The following is a 25,022-nucleotide window of genomic DNA, read 5'->3' as shown; positions in this document are numbered from 1 at the left end:
GAATAACCTATTTAGTTGTATCTAAATAGCTTTTTGATTAACTCGCTATATAATATAATACAACTGTGTTTTATTACCTAGTAAAATTTTATAAACATGTGAACAAATTATCTTACCATGTCTTTTATTATTAATCTGCACCCATAGCACAAGTATTCAGTCACATGATCACTGTAAAGGGAAAAAAAAAATTTTGTACACCAAATAATTTCCATCATAGTAACATATATAATTTTTATTATGTAAAAATGTGTTTAAAATATTGGAACCTTAAGTAATTTTACAATGTTGTAATTTTATCCTATAATTACATTTCAGAGATATGAGATAGTGTATTTTTTAAAAGCTAAATTAAATTCTGATGTAAAGACTACATACAGATGTATACAAAATATATTTATACTATGTATGAAAGTAACAAAAGCCCTAAGTAAAACAAAGAAAATTGTAAATTTTAGATAGTATTTGTAAAGGTACTTGTATATATCATTAATTTTATATTCCTAAATTATAATACTACAATACATTAGATTTCATATACCTTGATAATACTGTTTTTGGTTTTTCACAATGTTCATCTTTTTTACAGCAGGGACAAGGTACATTACACTTTGTTTTAAAATCATCTTCCTGTTTGTTAGAAGAAAAGGATGATTTATTTTTTGATAGCTTTTCAGACAGATTTAATGCTTCAAGGGCAGAAGAAGGGTTTGGATTTTGGGTATCCAATGGCGACTGCAAAAAGGAAAAATCAAGATAAATGTAAAATTTGAAGCATTGCAAACTATTTAAATTTGTTGTGACAAAATGTATGACTTGTTTTTTAACAAAAATATTCATTACCCCAGTGATAAAATTTAACTTTCACTATTTAATGGAAATGAAGTATTTCAGCTTAGTTTAAATTACAAATGATAAACTTCAAGAAACTATTTCCAAAAACTTAATATATGTTTTAGAAAGCAGAAACAAAGCCAATCAAAGGGACAAGTAATGCAAGTAACTGTTTATAGCATTGTTTTTATGAGACTGCCAGTAGATGAAATGGTAAGAACTGCCTGATATGGGGTGCAGGTTGTACACATACCCTACAACACTAGCAAAAGTTCATTGGATGGTGTTATATTTTCAACATTCAAATTTATTTAAGTAATAAACTAAAGGAATTGTTCTGGAAGGTTCTTACAAACTGGAGATTTGAAAAGATAATATCACTGTCCACTACTAGTTTGTTCCAGTCAACCAAGCAACTGTGCAAGTCACGTTTTTTTTTCTTGAGTAATCTGCTGAAAATCTGATATCAGTATTTACCTGAACCATATATTGAATTGTATAAGGGAAAGGTAAACATTATTTCTAACTTTATTTCTTACACTCAGAAATTTGTTAGATTGGATGTTCAAAAATGCATTTGTGTTTTATTATAGTTCTAAATAATATTAAGGTGGTAGTAGATCAGTGGTATTGTTATCAAACAGCTTTATTCACAATCTACTAACATTGTTAAAGATATGTTAAGAAGTATGCTAAATTCTAACCTATCTGATGCTCAGAAGAGAAAGAAAATCTGGTTTTTAGCATAAGCCTTGAGACTTATAGCTGAGCCAGTGGGTAATGTTATGCAATAGAATAATAATTGTAATAATAAAATGATCATGCACCACGTTTCTCACTCAAACACATCTAAATCACCCAATTCTTGTCTTAGACACAGCTGATCTCCATCAATAACTGTAACTATTGATAATGGTTTAAAATTTTTTTTTTTTAATTAAGCAAAGCTACACAAAGGGCTCAATATTCATGAATATTGAAACCCAGTTTTTAGCATTGAAAGTTTGCAGACATACCATTGTGCCATTGGGAGGCATTCGTTTGTCATTTATTTATAAAATATAAACAGTTCATTATTCTGTGCTAGATAATTTTAAAAAATAAAACTTCTGATTAATATTGCCCACCAGTTAAATTAATTTCTGTCTTTCTACAAATGTTTTTATATAAAATTTCATTTATTCATATATTACAATTTACATAAAATTGAAAATTGTTTATTCTTTCACTTTTTACAATTAATGAAAACTATACATGCTATAATTTGGATTCAAAGTCTTACCTCATGGGTCATAGATGCTCCAATTTACCCATCAGGTTATTCCATTACCAAAAATTACTTCTTTAGCTACCCCTAAATAGTATGTACCACAAATTAAACCCCATTAGAACATCCACCTGTGGACTGTGAGCATGTGTGCCAAGTTTGTTTTCAGTTAGTGAGTTGGTTATGAAAACAGTTTCAAACATAACATTCCTGGGATCCATTAGAGGTTAAGGACACAGAAGCTAATGACAGATTTGGATTCAATAATCCTGAAAATTTATTCACAGACTTTTGTCATGCTGGTTGACTTTCCAGATATTGGTTACCATCCATATCCAATAGGGTGAGTCATGCCTTATGTATAAGAACAACTCCTGTACCATTTTGAGTCCACCTATCAAGTTTGATTCTGCTAGTTCCAAAACTATGTGTAAAATTCACAGACAAACAAATTTACAAGTGCACAGCCTGATTTAATATAGGTTTCTTAATCATGAAAAATTGTTGTTGCATTTATACTGGGTTGTTTCCAGCATTCAAATGGCATGATAGGAAAGAAGATATTAAAATGAGAATTAACTCAGGTGATGAAGGTGCTAATGGGATCATTTCATTCCTTCTTACATGGTGCACAAAGTTTGTTTTATTGCCTCTTTCTGCAAGATAATTCCTTTCAATTAGTCTCTCTTTTCAAAATGTCATTTTGGCATGCCATTCCTTAAGTAGTTGAAACGTTTTTGGAACAATGCAGTACAGTATCAGAAATAAATCACAAAAAGCATCATCTTTACTGTAAAGCTGTATTAACTGACTATTATAGAACGAAATAAATGTACTTGCATACTTCTGTATATGTTTATTGTCTGTGTGATACAGAGGTCCAAAATAATCATTCCTATTTTAAAATTTAATAATTAAATAATAAACAAGAACAGAAAGTTTTCAACATCTTGTAATCAGAACAAAACAGTTTTTATTGTTGTGCTTTTTTCACTTTAGCGAGTGATGTTACCCTGTAAAATGGAAACCATGCAAGTAAAGACTGAATGCATCAAATATATACCAGCACAGGAAATAATAATCATTGAAACTAGTTATATGGGAATGGATGAAGAAGCTCTTGGAAACAGGTAGTGTGTTACACCTACTGGGAGCTGGAAGGCTATCTGTTAACAATGAACACGTCAAACAAGTACACAAGTCACTCCAGAGTAGCCCACGAACATCACAAAAACATGCCAAAAATATCCCTGCTGTGTGTCATTCATTTGCATGCATACAAAATTCAGTTGATACAGATACTGCAACCAGAATATAGACCACAGCTCAAGGTAGTTGCAGTGAACCTCCTTGACCTCACAGATGAAGACAACATATATTTCATTTGTGTAGTTGTTTAATGATGAGGCTACATTTTATATCGCAGGTAAAGTGACTGCCCATAATGTCCGAGATAGTCCAAAGGTAAATGTGTGCTGTGGTCTCATGTGTAACAGGATTATTGGTCCTTTTTTTGTTTGCTGGAAGCAAAGTTACTAGAAATGAGTACATAGACATAGTGGACCAATTTATGGTTCATACTCAAATGGAGAAAGTGCAACCTTGGATAATCTTTCAACAGGACAGTTCTCCAACTCACTGATGTTTATTGTTCAGATTCTTCCTAGATCATTTTTGAGGCAATAGATTGCTCAGTGTTGACCAATTCCATGGCCACCAAGTTCATCTGACATCACTCCACTAGTCTTCTTTCTTTGGGGATATGTTAAGGACATCATGTATTGCACACCTATAGCAAAATCATACTATCTCCACTGTAACTATGGATATGTTACAGAGAATGTACACTGAAGTTAAATATCAGTTACACATCCTGAGAGCTACTAATGATGCACATGTGAAAGTTTGCTTACATTTCAATAAAAATTGTTTAAGTTGGGCTACAAGATGTTGAAATCTACATGGTTGCATTTCTTTAGCTATTTATTTCTTAATGAACTATTGTTTTCTGCTACTGTGAATGTATAACTTTTCAATCATATAGCATTTTCTTACAGATGTTTGGTCAGATCTGCCCCTTGACAATTATTTTATTATTTGGATGTGAAATAAGATTACAGAAATCTAATACATGTGATACATTATCTATAAAGACAGAGTTAAAATATAATACAGCAACAGTAACAAATACATATTGAATTTCCTTCTTATATTTCAACATTATACAATTAATATTTTTTCCAAATAACTTACAAATACATCATGTTCTGTTCAGTGTATTAATTCTTATTTTAAAAAACTGCAGAGAAATGAATAGGAAGTTTGAGTTCAGTTCACTAAAGTCCATATTTTACAACAGTACTGACTATATTTACTTGACCCTCATTAGTCGTTCACACTAGCTGTGTCTTCCAGAAAATGGAAAGTACTGTCTGACTACAAAATTAATAGGAACATTAATGATTATAGCATCTCAATGAGCTTTCTCAGTCTCATTTAAACAGTATTTTGTGAATGTAACTGATACAACATTGGCTAAGCATTTAACACCTCATGTTTCCTTATTGTTAAGCACAAATCTATACAGTTAGCTCTATATATGATGTGCTCACCATAGATACTGAAATCAGCTCTTTAGTGTTATAAGGCTTCAGACTCACTCACTGCAGGGTCAAAGAGCCCTAAATGATACTCTTATTAAATATAAACAAATATATTCATATATTATTACAGTTTCTTCTTCAGACCATTGACCTACATTCTCATTGGTGCCTAAATGCTTGATTTTTACATACATGTGCACAAGAGTACATTCCTACATGAAATATAGAACTTGAAATTTTGCATCCTGATATCACAAACTTCCTGCTAATACTGAAAAGTGCCACTAACAGTATCTAAACTTCTATCTTGCTTCTAGAAGTTTTTGCTACATAAAAAAATTTCTGTGTGTAATTGTCCATGATTTTGGATTTATAGACCATAAGGAAGGAAGCAAGTGAACAACACTTCATGCCAACTTTTGCCTAAATAAACATTAGAATTTGATTGTTAATCTTGCTGTAATATTTCTAGAGTGCCAAAATGAGATTTTTTGGGCAACATAATGAAAACCATTAACTTTTGAATTCACTGTTCATACATACTAACCACTAGGGTGTAGCCCAAAACATCTAGGAAAGGACCAAATTACAAAAGAAGACAATTTATAATATTGGATGTAATAACTTATATGTATGAACTAACCTTGCATATGATACAGTTGTCATCACAAGAGCCCTTCTTTACTGCTGATTGCAGCTTACTTCCTGTTCTAGATATTAAACAAAGAATCTATGGAATTTTGATCAGATTAAAAATGTTCAAACATTTAAAATGAAAACAAAACTAATTGGCTCCTCAATAACTTCTATAGCATTTCTAATTATTTTTAAAATACAATTTAAAAGTATACTTGGTACTTTCCAATCAAACATTAATTTTTTATCATAGAGTTATAAATTATATATGTACTAGCCCCTGTACATACAATTTGAAAAACTCACCTTCTGGGTCAATGAGTTGTTCAAGTTCCATTGGTTTCTTAGAATTAGCATAAAAGTTAAACCACTCAACCACATTTTTATGTTAATTTTGAAAATAAGTTTCAACTAATATTTCATATAGATTAACATTATTTCAAAATGAAAACTTGAGTATCAGACATCTGAGTACTTTATTCACAAGACAAACAGTTAAATGTGGCAAAAGTTTCAGAACATCTTTAACAAATGTCCAAAATTACACCTTAATTTAAAAAAAAACTTGGTAAAAATAACAACAAATGTTAGATTAAAAGTAGAAAATTACCTTTCTTATCATGATACCTCAATATTTAATCATGACTTCAAAGCTGTTTCTTTGAATTAGGCCAATTTACAGATATAACTTACAGAACAGCTCTCTATACAGTTAGTGGCTTATACAGTCAGTGATTTACATTTTTAATATGCAAGAACTAATAAATATTCACTGAAAGCAAATGATGGCTGTTATCCAGTGATCAGTTCTCTTACTTTTCAGAAATATATATATACACATACACACATGAAAATCCTCAACACTGACATCTAACAACCAAGAAATATTTACAGACTTTTATGATATTGATTAGTGCAATAAAATATACACTTTTATAATACTAATTAGTGCTAATACTCAGTTTTATGACTAAAAATGTTTCATTCTGAGTTAGATAGGGATTTTCATTATTCAAATAAAAAAAGGTTAATATCATACAACTTGTGAATATTCAATTGAGAAATATTAAATTTAATTGTTCTTTCCAATACACACAAAACAATCTTGAGCTATATTTATTTGATATGTTACAAACTATTGTATATGGAATATAGCTTTTACTTTTCTATAAATATTTAATATATATGAGAAAACAGACTAGGCAAAACACTCAACACATAAAAATAACTTGTTGAAGAAAGTGTTTAGGAGAAACCTGATAACGTGTTATTACCCAAAATGCTGTTTCATAGTTTTCAATAAACTTATTTTAAATGTACCTTGTTCATTTTCTTCTACAAATTTGCTCTTTCCTTGCCTATTCAATTCTTGTTTGATACCAGATCATAATTATGTAATATTTATATACTGTTTGGCACTATGTTAGGTAGAACATGCTATGAGAGATAAAAGAAAAACAACTTGGCATTTTGAATACAAAGTTGCATGTTAAGAAAACAAATAAAATAACACTACTAAATGGGATACCTACATGCAAATCTACAACAACCCATACATACAGGAACCCAACATCCAAATGATGATACAAAACTTACATCAACCTAAATCTAATTTGAGTGGAACCATTCAGTGCAACATCAACCTCATGCAGGGGAAAACTCTGAGGTGGAGTTTAGAGGGAGAACCTTTGTCCCAAACAACATCATCCTCCAGACAGAACCACACAGGATTTGAAGCACATGTGTGCACCATCAACCTCCCCGAATCCACTGCATGGACATGGAGAAAATGAGGCAAAACTATGAAACTGGAGCTAGGATGAGGAATCACAACCAACATATGTATGAGAATTTATGTTGGTTAACCCAGCTCTAATTCAAAACCAGTCACTGAGAATCAACATCCAGGTAATGGAAGGATAGGGGATATCAAATGAAGAAGTGAACTGTAATGTAATAAATCTACTCCAAAGTAGCACCATCCTCCAGAAAGGACTATGCAAAAGCTGAAGCACAACAACAACCTCCAAAAAGAACTATACAGAAGCTAGGTGCAGCATCAACCTCCCAGACCCACTGCATGGAGGAGTATATATATTTGTAAATATGTGCAACATCCTCCCCCTGTATGAAACTGCACAGAAGTTTGAGCTAAATGCTCACATCTGAGTCCCACTGCATGGAAATTCAAAATATAAATAATATCATTTTCCAGACAGAACTGCACATAGGCTGTGTGAAACATCAATTTACAGGACCCACCACATGGAGGTGAAGTGCATGACTAGAGGGTAACATGCCATCTACACCAGTGGAACACCATGTCCCACACTCTATTGAACAGAAATGATCACATTCAGATTGATACTTCCATGATCCACAAACCCAGTGACTTAGAAACGGAAAGATGCAAGAATTCCACTAGAAGTAAACAGATGATAAATGCAGTAGAGAGTCTGGAGGAATACCAACATTGAAGACAGTGCAATGGGTGATATAAAAACCCTATACTGAAAAACAGGCTGCCTTTCATTTATTCAACTGAAGAGACAGCAATCCCCTTCTGCTTTACCCACGTAAAAGTACACATGTAGACCTATCATGTCTGTTGGTTTTACTAGACTAAAGAATAACAGGCTTAAAGTAAGCAAATTTTTATACAGCAGGTTCACTCTCTCAGTATTGGAAATTATATTAAAAGATGTGTGTGTGTGTGTTTACTAAGATGTGCAACAGGTTACTTCTTTAGCACATCCAAAATGTACTGATATCATTAAATTACCAGCTGGCTCTAACACTTTACTCATTCAAAGACTTGGGATATTCAAGGAAACCTTTTTAAAAGAGAATAAATACATGTTCACTTAATGCTTTTATTTGGTTAATTCAATGCTACTACTTACAAAATATTAGTTTAAAAGGAATAATCACCACAACCTAAATTACCTTTTGGGTTTGTAACTGATTACTCATTTTCTGTATACTGCAGTGACATCTTTGTGAATGTTTTTCAATCAGAAAAGTTACTTAGGATTCAGAATACATTATAATGTGGAGGAATTAATTACAGCAGATGTTGAAAGTTCAAACATTTATTTGAATCTTCTTGCTGTACTGATGATTTCATATTGATTTATTAGGGTTAAAACTAATGCAAGTACTACTGAATATAACTTTTACTTGTCAACATCCAAATATTTAATAATCACTGCCACATATTCATCACATAAAAACAGACCATGTTTGTTTTATAGCATCCATAGGTTTACTTCCAAACTATTCCTTGACTGTGTGACTCATGTTAATGCATATATGCAGATTACTGCCTCTACATTCAGATGTCAAGTACATCACTATTCAATATGAAAAAAGACAGGGAATACTTGTTCACTTATTTTGGAAGGACAATACAATTTTACACATATACTGGCCAGTTACCCTACATTTTATATCTTGCCAATTAAAGGGATTTACTTAAGTTAAATATATGTAAAATCTATACTATAAGTTGTAAAGTGACGATTTGAGTGACTGTCTTAACTACTTTAAATAATTAACTGAAATGTATCAAGTTATGTGAAATAAACTGAAAAAAATGAAAGAACAGTACATTTTATCAACTACAATCATTACCAGATTCACTTTTAGCAACAATCTATGGAGGTAGTTTACTTTCATCAGAAGTCAGTACTAATTTAAGAACATCTAATTTATTTCTGAATTTGTGACTAATGTTTATACCTGAAAATTGTTGATACAGTTGCTGGAAAATCAGTTTGTAAAGCAGCAACAAAGTTTTCTGTGAGCCGTTGAACACTTGCTCGATTTTCTTTCTACTGAAGAAAAAATTCTTAAATTTAGAATAAAACTAATGCATTGCTCCAACAGGCTCTATTCTAAGTATTTCTTACTTATTTTCTATATATTGTATATAGCACTTTTTATAAATCTTATATTATAAATGTAATTTCAAAATTGATTTTGAATTATTTTATTTTATAGATTTAAAATCTTAAAATTCCATTCAATTCATTTTCATATCACAAATAATTACTTCAAAGATTGCTCATTGTTTTACAAGTTTTGGCCTTTTCTGTTAAAAGAAAATTTTATCAAACCAAAAATCAGATAAAAATATTGTTTGTAAGTTTTAGAAAATAAAACCAGTATCTTATAGAAAGTTAATAAATGTAATAATAAAGTCACAATAGTTATGACTGACTTGCAGGCTATACTGCAAAAAATTCAGAATGGTTGATTCTCACATATATAGCAGGAAAGGCTGTGCAAAGGTAAAGTTTAATGAGGAAATTTATAAAGTTATAAGAGAAGCCCCTTTATCAAATATGTCACAATTCTACTGGTATATCTGTGCTAGTAAGGCAAGAGAGTAATCACGAATGGCCTTCATTGAAATTCAAGGTGATGAGACTGGAAAAAAATAAATTACCATATATAGTTAGGAAAAGTAAAAGATTGGGTATCAGTTATACAATATACAGCTACAAGGGTGTTAGCAACATCAGCAAAAACTTTTCTGTACCCTCTGTAAGACAACTGGCCTCCACACAAGGTCTCAGAGCCAGTTGGCACAAGCTCTGTTATTATCACCTAGTAACTAACATATAAACTTTCTACACCAATTAGTTTAGCTGACAACTTTCCTTAAAATACACACACAATGTACAATTTGTACTTCACCAAACATTCTCACTATTTCAGCCACAGAGGTGTTAGAACTCAACATTCAATCCCACTATCTGTTAGTAATCAGTAGCCCAACAGCTGGTGGTGAGTAGTACTGACTAGCTGACTTCCACTCTAGTAGGCTGTTACTTCAAAATTAGAAATGGCTAGCACATATAGCTCTTCATCAGGTTTGAGCAAAATCTAAATAAATAGTCAAACCAACTGATGATGTAGTCACCCTAAATGATATAAAAATTGAAATTTTAGTCAGTATTTTTATGCTCATGAAGCAAAACTTAAAACAAGTTTATAATTCTTTGTAATTACATCTTTTAAAATATTATAGTTGATCAAAGCAATTTCTTACAATAATATTAATGAAAACTGTTATAATTAAATTTTCTTATAGTTTGAGTGTTTTTATCCTTTCTTTAACTGTATTTATGAATTGATTTATGTTTCACTAAAATATGCATTGATTTTTCTTTTTTTAGTTCTAACACCAGTGTGGCTGAAAGGGTGAGAGTGTTTGGTCAACAGCTTCAATTCTGTGGTTCACAGATTGTGAGTCAAGTAACCAAGCCATCAGGACATTACCAACTAGTTAACATCTTTTGTTTCTGCAAGATGTTTTTGTTAGTAGAGCAAAGAGACACTAGATGAAAATTGTAAAAAGGTTAGTTCATTTTGAACTCAGGTATTTCTTATTGCATTGTTATTAACTATTCCAAGCTGCTTTTGTTTGGTTTAAGAATTTTGCACAAAGCCTCACAAGGGTTATCTGTGCTAGCCATCCCTAATTAAGCAGTGTAAGACTAGAGAGAAGGCAGCTAGTCATCACCACCCACTGCCAACTCTTGGGCTACTCTTTTACCAACAAATAGTGGGATTGACAGTCACATATAATGCCCCCCACGACTGAAAAGGCAAGCATGCTTGGTGTGACAGGGATTCGAACCCATGATCCTAAGGTTATGAGTTGAGTGCCTTTAGCACCTGGCCATGCTGGGCACTCCAAGCTGTTATCACAGTATTTTTTTCAATTATGGATACTGCCTGAATCATGTGCCCTTGGTGAAATAAGTTCAAAAAAATGATAAAAGCACAATTTTTAAAGACTTCCTAATGCTCAATTACAATGACCTTTCTACTCATTAAAACAGCAGAAAATAATTTCACAGTCATTTACAACCAGTTTTTCTTTCTGGTATCTGGCTCTCATTATTAAATACTATTAGCTTTTCATTAAACCAAATTACTTGTAACCTTAATTATTACTAAAGAACATTACCTTTGTTACAAAAGTTGGTATCACAGTGTAATGGATTTTTTGGAAATGGTTATACATTGCAATTTCCTTGCTTGAAAACTCCCTAAATGATATTACAAACAAAAAAACATTTAAACAACAATATCATAAATTTCATTTATGGTTCTGTCTTAGTAATTAAATTCTCAGGTGATTTATATTCACAACAAAATTCATTAAAATAAAAAGTTTCTGCTCTGTTTTTTCAGGTTTTTAACTGTTATAATCTCCAAATTTAGTACTAAGCCACAACTAAAAAGTTATGTTTTGATTTCTTTAACTCATTAAGCTTTTTACTGTTTTAAAGACATATAGTATATGTTTTGAGTACGTAATAAAAAAACAAAAAACATGTTTCTTATCCTCCTCTTATTTTAATTACAAGTACAGAAATTCACTATTAGAATGTAATAAGTTCTTCAAAACATGAAAAATTTAAATCTTCAATAATAAAAATAATTATGCATTTTCAAGCTTTCATTTTTCAATTTTCTTATTGTTCAAAAAATGATCACACATACTTCTGAGTTTTCTTTATGTACTTGAAAAACATTCAGTTAACAAATTAAAGTGAATATGGAAAGCAATTTCAACAGCAAAGTTAATGTCATATATATTACTTTGTTTCTAAATAATTAAGTATGTGTAATCTGAATGTTCTAAATTATACTTACCTCAAGGGTTTCAATATAGGTATTTTATGTCTGTTGTCCATGAAACTCTGAAAAAACAAGTACTATAGATAAGTAAAAAAGAAAATCATATTATATGTGTATTAACATATCTCAAAATAATAAACTCTACCATGATATATTTAAACACTATTCAAACAAAATCAAGTCTGTGCTCTTACAATTCATAGAACATTCAAAATTATGATCTGACTGAATTATGTTTTGTCTTAAAGTCACTTGACAAAAATTCTCAGCAGTGGATGTGAACTCATAGAGTTGATATAATATCTACGCACACAAAAAATACTTCATTATATAATGTACGTAGAGCTTTGATTTAGCATGTTGGCTTAAGAAATTGTCCTGCAAAGCATTCAAGTCCTTCCCCAATATGTTTTATAATACTATTTTGACCAAGAATCCTGTATGTCCTTTTAAATTTTTGTTTTCATGTTAGTCAATCACAATCCTGTCATTTGACACTAGACATTATCTTGCATCAGAACAAATTCTAGTCCAGTCATACAATTGGGTACAATACCAAATTAATGTGTTGTGAAATAATGAATACACTTTTTATTAAATACATTAAGATTTATACAGTCTTCACAATGATATCTCCTTATATTACAACTAGACTGCTACCGAAACTATCATATTCATTAATTTTTTACTTAAAATGTCTACTGGTCATGGCTTTCCAACTCCAAGATGGTTAATAGTTGGTGTAATATCTCATGGCATTGCTGCTAATTCTGATGATCCCAACAAAATTTCTAAAACTGTGTGTGGTCAACAAGTGAGACTGATATAGCATTCTTAACCTTAATATAGATAGAAGAGTAAGTTCCTTACTGTTTTGCCACTGATAATAATCCATAACTGTTGGCTTGAAGTATATGGGCTATGAACTGGTTATTACCTGACAGCCATAACAATCATTAAGTTGTACAATATACTAACTGCAATCTTATGCTCTGTATATAACCTCACCATCATGAATCTGAGCAGATATCTCCATGTTTCTAGGGTTGCAACATTTGAACAGCATATTACTCTGTATTTTCATTAAAAACCATCTGAAATTAACCATTTTGCAACAGGTTTAGTATAATATAGGAGTTATTTTACATGTTTGCACATGTTAAATATTTATAACTGATGTAGAATGTGTATCTTCACAAAATTTGATAGATTTTCATGCAAAGATTACAAGTTTTTGTACACAAAAAAAAATTAATTTTTCAATGGAGTATTTTAATGAATATTTCTTTCTGAAAATATTGAGTCTGTTTCATTATTAGTCTGAGTGCAAAGTGATTTTACTGTTGCAATTAAAAACTATTCTTTATCCCAAAAATTTCAATTATTATTTGTATGTAATACCTAAAACCTCCTAAATATATTTCAAACATTTGTTTCCAGTAAGAGTTTATATGTTACTTGTTATTTTCTCTACCCTAACTGCGTGGGGTCTGCCAATTTAATCTATTTCGTAACCATCATAAAAGAATTAGGAAATAAATACCAATTATGTTTTTTTCATGCTAGAACATTATAACAAATTAGCCTAAGTAGCTTAAGTCTCATAATGTCATATATTTATATATATGTATTATTTTTTATTATATTGATCTTCCAGTCCTGCCTGATTAACATTACATAACTTGCACTGATGCAGTGCACGTGCACTTATATTACTGTATCCAATAATATAAACTGATCATTAACCTTTACAAAGTGTTCCTGTTTTTGCTGTGCTTTGGTTTTCAATCATTACACATTATATATGTATATAAATTATTAATATTTAGAAATAAGTTATTAAACTTATTTTTCTTAAAATATAGAATAATAAATAAAGAAGTAAAGCAAGCAATTATATATGCAAAAATGGCTCGTTTGGGTTGAGAAATAATTTCTCTACAAGTGGGTTTTCTCAACATTACTGAAAGCAAACAATTATCTCTTCCAGCTACAACCTTTGTACTCTGTTGTTGCTCAACATAGGGTGCGCTAAGCCTTTTAAAATTTTGCACATGGAGGATATCAAACAAACATTTCTTTTAGGTTTTATATATACAGTTGAATAACCAAAAAACCATAAATAATTACACTGATATCACAGAATTCCATTACAATTTTTTCAGCATAGTAACTAAGGTATTTCTAGATTTTATAAAATATGAAACTTTGAGCAGATTAAAGACACAACTTATCTTCTTGAAAACTTGGATTAAAAGAACACGGAAGCCGTTTCAAAGATTAAAATGGCAGGAAAAAAACCACTCTGGGGACATTCTAAGCTGTTGCTTGGTTATTTATATCATATATTGAAGTAAATGAATATAGGGAACCATCTTCAAAATTGGAGAGAAGTAAATGGGGCCATTTTGATTTAGTACATAAATGGTATCTCAGCAAAATGAAAAAAAAAAAAGATATTAGATTCTTATTTAAATTCTAGCTTGCCAATATTGGTAATCTGAGTTCCTAATCCATACAAAACTAGTGCTGTATTCAACATAGCACGTAACTCACAAAATTGGTATTTAGGTGTGTTCCCTTAGTATTTTCTTTTAAAGTAAAAAATTAACTCATATATAACACTAAATTTTGCATTATAGTCAACAATGTGATACCAAAACTATTGACATAAATTCATAAAATGGTAGTTCACTAAAATTTTGAATGCAAGTTAGCAAATGCAATAACATGGCCTTTAATCTATGACATGTCATGAAAAGGTTAACATGTAACACAATTATATAGAAGCAATCACAAAATAAGAAAGTATGAGCTCCTTAAGATGAACAGCTATGCATTCTTAGAATAAAAAACATGCAAGAACTAATCATATACAAAGTTTTGTAATTATGTGCTGGTTCATCTACTTGGTCATGTCAAATGCTTGTCTCATTGTTTGATATAGTTTGGACTGGGTATAAAAATATTAATTTTTAATACTAGAAAAACTTGTTAATTAATTTTAATTATCTATAAATTTTGATAATACAGTAAAAATTTTACAATAAAACAATAATAAATCACCGACTCCATAATATAGGTTTTGTACTACCCACAGTTAAAAAGGATTAAACTCAGATATATATATTTTAATTTTGTATGTATTTTTAATGACATTTTTCATAAAATTTAAGAATTTAAGACAATTACTCATATTTCTAAAAAATTCTAGAGTAAATATAAAGAACATCAACCACACTATTTCTGCAATACCCAGCAATGATGAGGTCCTTCACAAGGCTTAACACGCTGACCTGGGGCATGACAGATATATTAGTGTTTGAAAAATTGTTTGTATTATCAAACTGTATAAAGAAGAACTATTATGGTGTGAACTAGATTAAGTTGAAGTGAAATTTGTATCAATTTTATTTAAGTCTTTTACAAATCATAATTATGGCAAAGAGAAATTACAATTTATTTTAACACTGATTATTTATTATTACTTCAACTCCTCATTTCAAAGCACGTTGATGTGCTATCAAGAATATTTGAGAACGTTTGTCTTCAGACACAGATAATGGTTGACAAGATATTCTATTATCACAAATGATTAAGAAAATTGTGTTTTACACAATTTTGTATTATAACAATCCTGAAAAAATTATTGTTGTTCAACCCTATCTTAACCTATAGTAATGAACTAAAATGCCCTATTAACACAACTACTAAATAGATGGGGAAAAAAAGCCTGAAAAAAAAGAAGACATTTTTACCACACACACAAAAAAACAGTTTATGCTATTACAATAAAAAGAACTATTGTTGAAACTCAATATTTTTTAAAATGTTAATGACTCTAATAATTTACCACATCTGCTGCTATCTGAGCACCTCGACCCTGTGCTACTCCACTAAGCACAGCACTGGCTAATCTGGTAGAAGTATCCCCAAGAAAAAGCTTATCAAACTTTAGCTGCTTGGCAATCTTTGTCAGTATTTGAAACCTAAATTAATAATAAATGTTTTTATATTTATATAATGATCATTCTATAATATCAACTACCAAACCAAATTAAAAACTCTAAAGATTGTACCAACTGTAGAGAACCTAACTTAAAAAAGATTTTATTTAAAAATGAACAAACAAGAAATGATTTCACATTGTATTTAAAATAACTTATGGCCAGTTGGTTCTCCCCCAGGAATTATTTACAGGTTATTAGAAACACACACACTCACAAGGCCCATTGTTTCCATTACTGGTACTTACAATGATACTTTGAATGTTTTTAAACTATTTACAAAAATAATTTACTTCTGAATTAACAGTTGAGGACAGTTTCACATTTTCTAACCAAATCACAACTATTTACTTTATCCCAATCTACTTTTATTACAGGTTTTGATGTGGAGCCCTTATTTGCTATATCTCTCTCAATTACAAGTACTCAAATGGCCACAAACCTGGTATCATGATTAGAATATTGTGAGATGGATAACAAACAAACCTGGTATCATGATTAGAATATTGTGAGATGGATAACAAGGTTTTGTTTTCAAAATTATTATAATTTGGCACAAAGAACTTGCACTTCATTTTTGACCAGGTAAACTGTAAGGCAGTCTCATACAAGGATCCAGGTAAACTGTAAGGCAGTCTCATACAAGGATCCAGGTAAACTGTAAGGCAGTCTCATACAAGGATCCAGGTAAACTGTAAGGCAGTCTCATACAAGGATCCAGGTAAATTGTAAGGCAGTCTCATACAAGGATCCAGGTAAACTGTAAGGCAGTCTCATACAAGGATCCAGTTAAACTGTAAGGCAGTCTCATACAAGGATCCAGGTAAACTGTAAGGCAGTCTCATACAAGGATCCAGGTAAACTGTAAGGCAGTCTCATACAAGGATCTTGTCTTGTCTCTGTTTTAGCAAATTTATTTCTAAGTTATCATGAAATGGAGTTGTTGACAAACTACTCTGACAAATTCAAGTCACTTCATTATAATTGGTATAGTAATAATATGGTTGTCTTGTTTAATAACAATGATCAAACTATTTCACTTTTAGCACATCTTAATAACAAACACCAAAAACTAATAGTTACTGTTAAATTTGAAAATTAGTTTACTTTATCTGGTTTTCACATTATTTACTTTCATTGATACTTACAAACGTCTTTACTGTAACTTTGAACTATACCTAAATTATTTAGATGCAATCTTGTTTCCAATGAGATGTGCATAATAAATTTGTAGTAATTTGTCCTCTTTCAAACAAGAATTAGCTAATATTAAACATACTGTAAAAAAAAAGGATTACACTGAATTTTGTAGTAAATAATGTTAAAAAGGGCAATGAAAACTATATCCAATAATATCAAGTATTTTGGTTTTTCCTATGGTTGATAAGCTTTCTATCATCCTTACATTTCCTTATCTATGGGATGAATATTTGTACATAAAGTCCCAGCACTGTTTATCTGCACTCCATGTCCAATGTGTATTTCAAAGTTCATTTCACCTTTGAAGTTTCTTCCCAGTTAGAGACAAATTTTAGAAATTAGTCATTACTTGTTTACAAATGTACTTGTTCTTTATGCTCTGAAGACATTACTGGTTTAATAACCAGGAGTCTCCCATAAAGGATTTCTGAACATGTATCTTTCTCTAATTACAATAATTCAAATGCATTAAGGCATGCTCAAGAGGAATGTTATTTTATTGTTCTAACATACCAATATGACATTCTTTTCTATACCTCTGATTAAAATAACTTTTTAAGAGTTCAAGAATCTCTGTAGAAATGTTGGCTTAAAGCTTTCTATAAACAATAATACTGTCACATGAAGTTAATTTCTAACATTTAAGAAGTACTGCACAAGTCTTTTTTATTAACAAACTGACTTTTTACTTTTGTTAGATATTCTATTTAAAATCTGTTATAGTAGCTTTAGTTTACAGCATCCCTAAAGTAACATTTCAATTGACATACACAGTTCGTGAACTTAGTCTTTAATATTCCCAATGGACGAATGAATAAGCACTATTTTCCTTTTCTGGAAAATGGTTAATGCTCAACACTCTAACAAACCATCTTAATGAGCCTCTTAGTTGTTGTTCATTTTACTTTTACTGTTTTATTTTAGTTATAAATAATATATGAGTGAACAAGTTTCACACACCTATCTATTAAAATGTTTAAAATAATTTTTATAGAACTTCAAAAACATTACAGAAGACTGAATTGGTATTTTTGATATATCACAATATCATGCTCATTTTTAAGTCACTCTTAATATCAATTACCTCATTATTGGTCTTAATATACAAAATACACATAATACTACAGAGCATGAACAGCACCAATTTCCATTAACTAATTTTCATGTCCTTTGCTGTGAAACTATTTTCACATTATATGAATGCCTTTTCTTTTCAAAGGTGTGCGTGTGGTGGGAGGAAGGGGAATGAAAGAAATAGCAGGAAAAGCATGATATGAAAATGTTTTCCTATAAAACAATATTCAAAATGGAGAGGTGCAAGCTCTACTTTTGCTACACTGTTTAATGTCTATGCCTACACATGTTTAATGACAAATGTGGCAATAATAGTACATTTAGTTTGTAAAACAGATTCTAGTTTACCTTGTGTACTTCAGGAATTCTTCTTTTACTGTGAGTGATTTTAAGCTACTTAAAGTTTTCTGTAAGTCACAGGAATCACTTTCCTTTAGAAAGGAACTTAATTTAACTTCTTCAACTCTTATCACTGGTAAATCTCTATCTTCTGAGTATCCTTCAAAAGCCTGGAAATTGTAACAAATAACAGAAATTGTATTGTTCATAACTATCCACAAATGAATTTCTTAAACAGTCATACATATTTAAATGCCTAAAATAAGTAATCTTTCAGAAAATACACAATAGAAACTGATATGTAGTAACAGATTTTGGGCTGTTATTATTTATTCTGGATAATTATTAGTAATAACAGTATATACAGCAGGCACTTTTTACAGTTCATAAAGTTTAGATACCTTATACAAAAGCACCTATTAATATAAAGTTGGACTTAAGGTTTGTTTAAAGTAATTGGAAAAGCATAAGTTGCTTATAAAAGCTTGAATATCATTTTTGTAAAAATATATACAAAAAACAGCAACAACAATTGAAATAAATCTTCAATTACCATTTCAAGTGAAGTGAAGTAACACTGATATCCTGAATTCTTCATCATGTGAATAATTTCTTCACATTTTTTCTCTCTCTCTGACACAGTAAGACCCATAGTTTGTCCCTCTGGTTGAGTATTAAAAGCAAACGATAAATAAATTTTGATGTATCTTAAGTTTCTTCTTTCATTATTTAAATCAAGCAAATTCCTTTGGAAACAACATATACGAGGTCTGTTCAAAAAATACGCAGACTGACGTCATAAAACAAAATGTACTATATTTAGAAGTTACAGGTCTGGGACCCCGTCAAAGTACTCTCCTCCCCAACGCACACACTTATCCCAACGGTGTTTCCACTTGTTGAAACAGTCCTGGTATGCTTCTTTTGTAATGTCCTCCAGCTCCTTCGTCGCATTTGCCTTAATCTCGGGAATCTTCTCAAATCTTCTTCCTTTCAAGGGTCTTTTGAGTTTGGGGGGTGGGGAAGAACAGTGATTGAGTGTTTGGCCAAAAACTCACGAGTTCTGAGGGCTGAATTTCGCAGCAACGCGGTGCATCTTCAATTTTTCGGTCAAAATCTCGTAACAAGATTCAACTGATATCCCACACTCTTCAGCAAGCTCCCTGACAGTTAGACGTCGATTTGCCCGCACCAGGGTGTTGATTTTGTCGACGTGTGGGTCGTCAGTTGACGTGGAAGGACGCCCAGGACGCCATCATCTTCAATGGACTGTCGACCATCCTTAAAACGTTCATGCCACTTGAAACATGCCATACGCTTCATAGCAACATCACCGTAAGCCGTGTTAAGCATAGCAAAAGTTTCAGTCGCAGATTTTCCAAGTTTAACACAAAATTTCACAGCAAGTCGTTGCTCCTTCAGGTCATTCATTCTGAAACCCGCCAAATGAAAAAAATCGCACTTCACTTAAAACCGCGTAGCTAATACACAAATGAAGATATCTGCAATCGGGAAATGGCGTTGTAATCAGCTGATCTGTGGAACCTAGCTACACCAAGCGGATTCCCCTGGAACCAACTGGAGCCGCGCAATTCAAACAGTCCGCGTATTTTTTTAACAGCCCTCGCGTATACATGAGAATATGAAAATCTCAACATGAGTTAAGCTTTTTCTGTAATCAGTCATAGAATATAAAAAGTTACCTTGCCATATACATGAAGAGCTTAGACTTAACTCAGTCAACAGAAATATTAATTTGTATAAAATGTCCTGAATCATTTTTTAGGGTCAAATAAACGTGCACTGGCATAAATCAAGTATCAAAATACATTAATAACAAACAATAACATCAAATAATGCTAAGAGACTTACCATCAACATAAACAATACCAGGTGTGAATGAGAACCTCTTGTGGGCTTCTTCCTTTAAACCCTATATTAAAAACATTAATACTTAAGACTCACATAATTACATGTGCACATACAAGTAATCAGATTTTAATTTCAATATGTTCCAACAAATTAACGTAAAATGCACAAATATTTAGATGTGTTGAGAACCATCTAAAAATATATTTTGAAGAGCAAGACAGTCTCAGTTCATCTCATACACTGTCATCGTTATTTAACCTTCAAATGCTGCAATCAATTGATGCTGCTATCTACATTCCCACTGTTTATGGGCTAAATTCATTAAACATGTCACTAATCTTTTAGATGCATAGTCTTCTGCAACATCACTGAATCTTTCATGAGACATAACCAGGTAATTTATTACATGCTCGATTAAATTATTAACACGCTGAAGTTGGTAATACAAAGCTAAACATCACAAGTTTATTCTCAAGTAGAGTGAACCTCCAATGGCAGGAACACTGACAATCTGATTATTCACAATCTGGATAATTTTTCATCTAGTAAAATCTTCAAATGGGGAAACTTAATAAATAATTTGTGGAACCCAAACAGCTGTTTTTTATACCAAAAACACATTTCATATAGATACAGAATTTAATAACCCAGATACAACTCTCTGAGAGTAAAACAGGTTGATCAGAACAAAAAATGACATAATAATTACTGATCACTAAACACTCAATATTTTTGAGAATGACTTTCACTTGGAGCAAGAACAACCTCACAGAAAGGATTTACATGTAAATTACAACAGATATCAAAATGTCACCAGAGTAACTGATGCTAAAGACATGTCAAGTCATAGTGTTTCAAATTCCAGATGTGTAGAAACATCTGCATTATGTTTTGCTTATACAAGTATGTAATATTATGTATTTTATTTTCTGTAAGCGAGACACTAGTTTGAACAAAATGCCTCTTTACCAGCTGCAAGTTCACCAACACCAGTTAATAATACATGCTATTAGAGTGGCATGAAAAAAACAAAACAAACAGGTACTGGGGGGTAAGGAGGGGGGCAATGCCCACTTTTTAATATATCACAGTAAAAATGCATCACAATTAGGAAAATTACTCCCAGGAGAAGGAGGAGAATGCATAAATATTAATCCAGAACCCAAGGGCTTCCAGGACCCTAAGCGTCCACTTTTGCCTCCTACACATTTTTATTAATAGCACTGTATTCAAAATGAATGATTCAATTACCAAATGTGTCAAACTCTGCAATAAATATTTCATTACAAGTGTTTGAATTAATAGTTTCACTTCATACACGTTTTTCAGAAAAATAATAAAAAACTTGTACTTAAATGTAGAGTATTATAATAAAAAATAAACCTTATTTAATACAAATAACTTATGTCACTTTTTATTTAGCTAATGGGATATTTCCATCAAAGTTGCATAAAAATTACAAACAGATGTACTAATAAACATTCAGAGTAAATAATAAAAAAAATTTAATAATAAAATCATTAGTTTTGATTTATATATGAGAAACCATTTTACAACTTTAATATTAGAAAATTTGGTGTTTTATATCTTCAGCCACTCCCTTTTAACCTTTTTGCAGGGGTTCAGTTTTTGGGACTGATTCTGTAGCCACGTTTTGCTTGTTATAGCTTTCAAATTAGTTTGTGTATACTCACTAAATTTGGCAGATTATCAGTAAACATCACAAGGCTTTCATAAACAAAATATCAATTTTTTAAATTAAATCTTAAGGTTTGTTAAGCAATGTTTTTTCTCATACTTTTTTTTTCCTTTCTGCAAGTTATCCAACATGCAGAATAATTTTCATTTTAAGATTAAAAATACTTTTATACATCAGAAAATCTTCAAATTTCACATGCAAAATCTTTATAATGTCCAGATAGTTGTCGAACTTTTAAAGAAAAACTTTTGTATTTTACCTGTTATTTTAACTTACAAATCTTTGAATGGGTTTAGTGGAATTGCTTGATCTCATAATCACCATAAAAATTAGAAAAATATAGATTATGCTTCTTTTGTTCTAGAATGACAACAAATTAAAAAAAACAACAAAAAAACAAATGATTAGACTAAATAGCTTAAATCTCATAATATTATACATTTATATATATTTATTATATTAACATTTCAGCTATACCTGGCTAATAATACAAAGTTAAAATGACACTGCACATGTACACTCATACTACCATATTCAATAATATAAAATTGACCTCTAGTCTTTACAAACTAACCCTGTCTTGGCTATGCTTTAGTGGACTAGTGTTACATATTTCAATTATTATATTCATATATATATAGATTACTACTATACATAAATAAGTTATTAAATTTATTTTTCTTGAAACATAGAACATAAATAAAAAAGTAAAACAAACAATTATCTTTTCTAGCTACAAACTTCGTACTTGGTTGTTACTTGACATAGGTTGCTATGTCTTTTCAAATTTCACACATAGAAGATATGAAACAATTTTTTTACAGGTTTTATACATATACATTTGATATAACCAAAAAATCATAAATAATTAAATTTATACCATAGAATTTTACTACAATTTACCAAGCTTAGTAATTAATCTGTATTTTGCCAAAAAATGTACATTTGAGCAGACTAAAGACAAATTACCTCCTTGAAATCTTAGTTCAAAAGAATGAGATGGTCTTCTGATACATTGAAATGGCTCAGAAAACCACTAGAAGGACATTCTAAGCTGTTGATTGGTTATTCTGATGTTGTATATTAAAATAAGTATATAAAATGGAGAGAGGTGAATGGGTCCACTGTGTTTGATTCAGTACGCAAGCCATATCTCATCAAAATGAAAAAGACATACGAGTTTGTCTTATAGTATAGCTTGTCAATATTTGTAATTTGGGTTCCTAATTCATACAAAACTAGACTTTGTAATTTGATATTACAAAAATCTAATTTGAAGCAGTGCTATATTCAACATACCGGAACACAAAAAAGAATTGGCATTTAACTCTGTTTTTTAATATTTACTTTCAAATTAAGAAATTGAATAATGTATAATACTAAAGTTAAAATATAATCTACAGTTTGATACCAAACTTACTGACAAAAAACTCATAAAATAGTAGTTCAATAAAATGTTTAATGCGAGTCAGTCAACAAATGTCATGACATGACCTTTAACCCATCTGCAAAGAATTAAATAAAAATGTTAAGACATATCTTACAAAGAAGCATATAATAATATTTGCCCTTTTACCTCCTGGATCATATGTACTAATGCTACTGAGGCTGCACTTCCTGAAAATCCAACAAGAATCTTTTCTCCAAATTTTATCTGCTTTGACTTTCCCAGGGTAGCACGAAATTTGTGAGTGCAGTGTGTTAGAAAACAGGGCCTTGAATAAAAAAGAGGAAGAGATGATGCAAAGTTACAGAAATGATGGATCAAAACAAATACGTTATATAACATTTAGGTTTGTGAATAAGCTCACGAAAAAGTTTGCTGAACACAAAAAAGAAGTTACAGAAATGTTTCAACTAACTACCATACAGTTGAGCACTAGAGCATTTATTCCTACAAATTATGTTTGCTGATAAGTGATAACAAATATAATGAATGGAATTCCCAGCATGAAATTTATAAATAAACCTAAACTTTGAAATGTGCAATTTATATCTAAAATTCAAAATAGTAGCACAATGGTTCATGTTTGCATGCAAGTTTGTACAAACTTAATTTTATAAATTTAGAAGGCATGAAAATAATAAATTAGAAACTACTAGTGTGTGTTCAATGAAGAGAACTGATTTTCAAATTCTAAAATGCTCAATCTAATAATAACAAGAAAAATTGATAATATTTTGAATTGATGTCAAATTTATATGTATTTAAGAAATATGTTACATCATAATCCAGAAAAACAAAGAAAAAATGAAAGATGTTTATCAGATAATAGATTGTTAATAGATATATGTTGTAATGGATTTAACATTATGCGTTTATTTTATTACCTACACTTGTTTCAGTAGTTTCCTTTTTTCAATGTGATGTATATTTTTTACCGTGCATTGCATAAGTCACATCTGTTCTCAAACTTTGTAGAAAATTCTTGAGAGTAAGAATCAACAATATTTGTTTGATGAAAATGCTGGTGCATCTTCAAATACTGTTGAGATGTCAATAAACTTGTATGATTTACATAAAAGCAGGTAACCATGAAACAGTAATAGAAAAGGATTATTATTTGTCAGCTACAGCCAGGGTGCTATATGATTAGGAAGCTATAATTGTGATTAATACCTATTAATCAGAAGACTAGAGAATTTGACCATGTTTATAGATTTCAAACATCACAAACAGTATTACAAACTTTGGATTTTTGCATTTCTATGAGGACATTAAATATCTTTGCCTGTAAGAAATAAGCTCATAACTAATGTGAAGCCAGTCAAGAAAACATATTAGGAAAGGTGTAACAAAATCAACTCAGAATTAATTTGCTCATTGTAGACCT

General features: G+C 30.7%; 2 protein-coding genes across 4 annotated transcripts in view; one reads left to right on the top strand and one right to left on the bottom strand.

Annotated features, from left to right (window-relative positions):
- LOC143249061 (serine/threonine-protein phosphatase 4 regulatory subunit 1-like) overlaps window positions 1-16,398 on the top strand; it is a 161,005-nt gene extending 144,607 nt beyond the window's left edge. The window contains exons 8-9 of one of the 2 annotated variants that reach the window (XR_013027530.1): window positions 10,524-10,705; window positions 16,382-16,398. The gene's annotated coding sequence lies outside the window, so the exon portion shown is untranslated. Of the gene's footprint in view, window positions 1-10,523; window positions 11,328-16,381 lie in introns of those variants that run through there. The other variant, XM_076498256.1, reaches the window with a different exon arrangement.
- The window catches only part of Ctu2 (Cytosolic thiouridylase subunit 2), a 31,799-nt gene that overhangs the window by 2,254 nt on the left and 4,523 nt on the right, over window positions 1-25,022 (bottom strand). Inside the window, exons 3-13 of one of the 2 annotated variants that reach the window (XM_076498228.1) lie at window positions 23,765-23,903; window positions 20,490-20,550; window positions 19,171-19,280; window positions 18,627-18,787; window positions 15,851-15,986; window positions 12,013-12,059; window positions 11,321-11,402; window positions 9,082-9,173; window positions 5,348-5,414; window positions 542-735; window positions 117-171 (exon numbers count right to left, since the gene is read on the bottom strand). In XM_076498228.1, coding sequence (XP_076354343.1) covers window positions 117-171; window positions 542-735; window positions 5,348-5,414; window positions 9,082-9,173; window positions 11,321-11,402; window positions 12,013-12,059; window positions 15,851-15,986; window positions 18,627-18,787; window positions 19,171-19,280; window positions 20,490-20,550; window positions 23,765-23,903 — 1,144 coding nt within the window. The remainder of the gene's footprint in view (window positions 1-116; window positions 172-541; window positions 736-5,347; window positions 5,415-9,081; window positions 9,174-11,320; window positions 11,403-12,012; window positions 12,060-15,850; window positions 15,987-18,626; window positions 18,788-19,170; window positions 19,281-20,489; window positions 20,551-23,764; window positions 23,904-25,022) is intronic. The other variant, XM_076498236.1, reaches the window with a different exon arrangement.

This window comes from Tachypleus tridentatus, chromosome 1 (assembly GCF_004210375.1).
Source record: "Tachypleus tridentatus isolate NWPU-2018 chromosome 1, ASM421037v1, whole genome shotgun sequence".
NCBI classification, from domain to species: domain Eukaryota; kingdom Metazoa; phylum Arthropoda; class Merostomata; order Xiphosura; family Limulidae; genus Tachypleus; species Tachypleus tridentatus.
This window is presented reverse-complemented; position numbering and strand designations above follow the sequence as displayed.